The following is a 2,755-nucleotide window of genomic DNA, read 5'->3' as shown; positions in this document are numbered from 1 at the left end:
CACACACACACACACACACTCTGGCTGCAGCTCTGTCACAGCGACAGTGCCAAACACTCGCTGTGAAGCTCCCGACAAAACTACAAATGGGCATGTAATTACCTCTAATTTAGAAGAAATACTCTAAAGCTCAGAGCTGAAAATGAACGCGAGGATGCGATGTTTGAGAATGTCGTCATTTTTCAGGCTGCAGACGCAACACAATCCAATTATATCCAATCATAAAAAACAAAGACAGTTCTCTTCATCCTTTATGCTGTTTGACACGTCGTGTGCTTGATTGCACATGAGGGAGTTTACTTACACTTTGGTGCACAGCAGGAACATCACATCAACATTTAACGACAGAGAACACGTTCGGCTTTGAGGCCCAGAGACAGAACTCGATTAAAATCTGTGTTTTTAAAAACCTAAGTGCTGTAGAAGTTTTGTGTCTGACTCACCATCCAAACATGCAACTACCAATACAGAAAGAAGAAGCTTCTATCATCGAGGTTGTTTCTGTTTTTATCTCATTGTTATCTTCGTCCTTTTCTCGTTTCTAAGTGGATGTTTTGAAGTGTCATTGAAGCAACCACAAGGTCAGTCGGACCGTTGTTTACCTGTGGCCACAAAGGTGAAAAAATCAACCGTGAACAACAACACACATGTGAGAACAGCATCTCACATGGACCTGAAACCCCGAGCGGCAGGTGGTCCGCTCACGGCACAGCTATAGATGCGTGCACGCCGAGGTTTAGAGGGATAAGCCTGACAAAATCCTTCCAGATTGATCCTTGACACCGTCTACACCGCCTCCTTAACATGACAGGTGAGGGGGGGGCAGCGTCTGGGAACAAGGACACCTGGAGTGAGGCTGGGGAGGGGAGGAGATGCTGGCTTGAGAGGGTGAAAAGTTTGGCTGACCTTTTCCCGCTGATCATGTGACGGGAAAGAGGAGGTTGTGGGGATTACAGAGGAAGGTATAAAAGCGAAGAGCAGACGGCACATCTTCACAAACTCAAGCAGAAGAAAGAAGCAGCTCTGAGCTGAGATCGGCAGCGGCCTCTTGGGATATCTGTCAGTGCAGGTGAGAACAAACTCTACTGCTGCTTCAACCTTAACGACTTGATTTAACTAATCAATTAACTAATAGCATTTTTACAATGTTTCCCACAGTACTGGGTCATTGGTTTATAGGTCAAATAAGTAGCACTGGACTAGTGGATGATTGACAGACAGACATGACTTTCATTCAGCTTTTGTGTGGTGCTAACTAAAGTATGACTGAGGGACAAGAGAACGAGGTTTGACTTGTGAAAAGAAAGTAGTGAAGAAAAAGAGGAGACTCACTAAGGACTGTTAAATGTTCTACTTATTCTGCGCTTGCAAAGTATTTTGATGTGACGTTTTAAAAAGCTAAAAGAGGATTAATAAGATGTTTAAATAAGCAAAAACAAGGGACCTAAAGAGGAGAACAGGTGTGTGTCTTTTCTAATGCCCACTGTAAAGAGGATTGACTTCAGGGGGCAACAATCACAGCAACAGATGGCTACTAAGACGCGGCACAGATCTCTAAACACCAGAGCAGATAGACGGTCGGCTCAGGAGAGTCTCTGTAAACGCCATCCACAGGCGATGTAGATCTGCCGGTGCCGTCTCCACCTCCGTTAAACCACCTTAACAGGATTACGGGTGTCAGCAGTCAGAGGAAGGCGGGGTGGGAAGCAGAGCTTGGACGGGATACTGTTTGAGATGAGGACAGGACAGACAGGACTTACTGGTTGATGCAGCCTTTTTGTTTTAGAAAGAGTCCTGAGTCAAACTTAAATAACAGAAACAAAAACACAGTTGAATTAAAGGATAATGAAAGAATCCACAGATGGTGTCACCGCAGGAGTTTATAATTTATTAATCGGTGTCTAAAAGTTTGAGGAGCTGATGTTAAAGTTTGAGGTTAAGAATGGGGGGAGTGGGGGGAGGGGTTGCTCTCTCTGTTTAAGAAGGGCAATTAGTCCGCTGCGGATGGGGGGTGGGATTAAAGCTAATCTGGCTGTTTAACCTAATCTGCATAATCTCCAGTGATGGGCGCTGAGAGCGGGATGGAAACAGGATTAGCAGAGGGCAGCAGAGAGAAGGGCAGAGGACAAAGAGCGAGCGGCAGGGGAAAGCTCTCTGAGGAAACGCTTGTGCCATGACACGTGTTTCAAAAAATAAAAAAATGTCCTCTGTGTTTCAGAGACCCTCATCAGAAATGAACGCCAGCCCCCCTGCAGGAAGCGCCCTGGCCCCCGGTGGAACCACTGGCCCCACTACACCCAAGAAGGGACCACCCAAGTTCAAGCAGAGGCAGACTCGTACATTCAAGAGCAAAGCCCCCAAGCCAGGCCAGAAGGGGTAAAAAAAAAAAAAACCTTTTTCATATGTCACTCATGTTGATGTTTGTTGACGCACACGGAGTCAGATCTGTTTCTTACGCTTGGACGTCGGCCACTGACGTCTCTCTCTCTCTCTCTCTCTCTCTTTTCTTCCTCTTCTGCAGCTTTGGTGACGATATCCCTGGCATGGAGGGTCTTGGCACGGACATCACAGTGGTGTGCCCATGGGAAGCCTTCGGCGACATGGAGCTCAGCGACTTGGCCAAATACGGGATCATTTAAACCTGCTGCCTTCCTTTCCTGCCTGCACCTGTCCTCCGTCTAATCCTCTCTGCCTCCCTGCCTTCTCTCCATCCCTGCTGGGCACGTCCCGATAAGGCTGCCGGCAACCCCACCCC

The 2,755-nt window shown here is 47.3% G+C and overlaps 1 protein-coding gene and 1 long non-coding RNA gene across 2 annotated transcripts in view; one reads left to right on the top strand and one right to left on the bottom strand.

Moving 5' to 3' along the window:
* LOC111662512 (uncharacterized) overlaps positions 1–2,755 on the bottom strand; it is a 25,122-nt gene that overhangs the window by 19,467 nt on the left and 2,900 nt on the right. The gene's annotated exons all lie outside the window — the stretch shown is intronic.
* On the top strand, positions 941–2,749 carry pde6hb (phosphodiesterase 6H, cGMP-specific, cone, gamma, paralog b). The gene is made up of 3 exons (XM_023416398.2): positions 941–1,069; positions 2,219–2,376; positions 2,522–2,749. The coding sequence occupies exons 2-3, from the start codon at positions 2,234–2,236 to the stop codon at positions 2,637–2,639; spliced, it is 261 nt and encodes an 86-aa protein (XP_023272166.1). The 5' UTR covers positions 941–1,069; positions 2,219–2,233; the 3' UTR covers positions 2,640–2,749.

The sequence above is a fragment of the Seriola lalandi genome, unplaced genomic scaffold (assembly GCF_002814215.2).
Source record: "Seriola lalandi dorsalis isolate HSWRI2012SDOR001 ecotype SW California unplaced genomic scaffold, Sedor1 jcf7180002054563, whole genome shotgun sequence".
Classification (NCBI taxonomy): Eukaryota; Metazoa; Chordata; class Actinopteri; order Carangiformes; family Carangidae; genus Seriola; species Seriola lalandi.
This window is presented reverse-complemented; position numbering and strand designations above follow the sequence as displayed.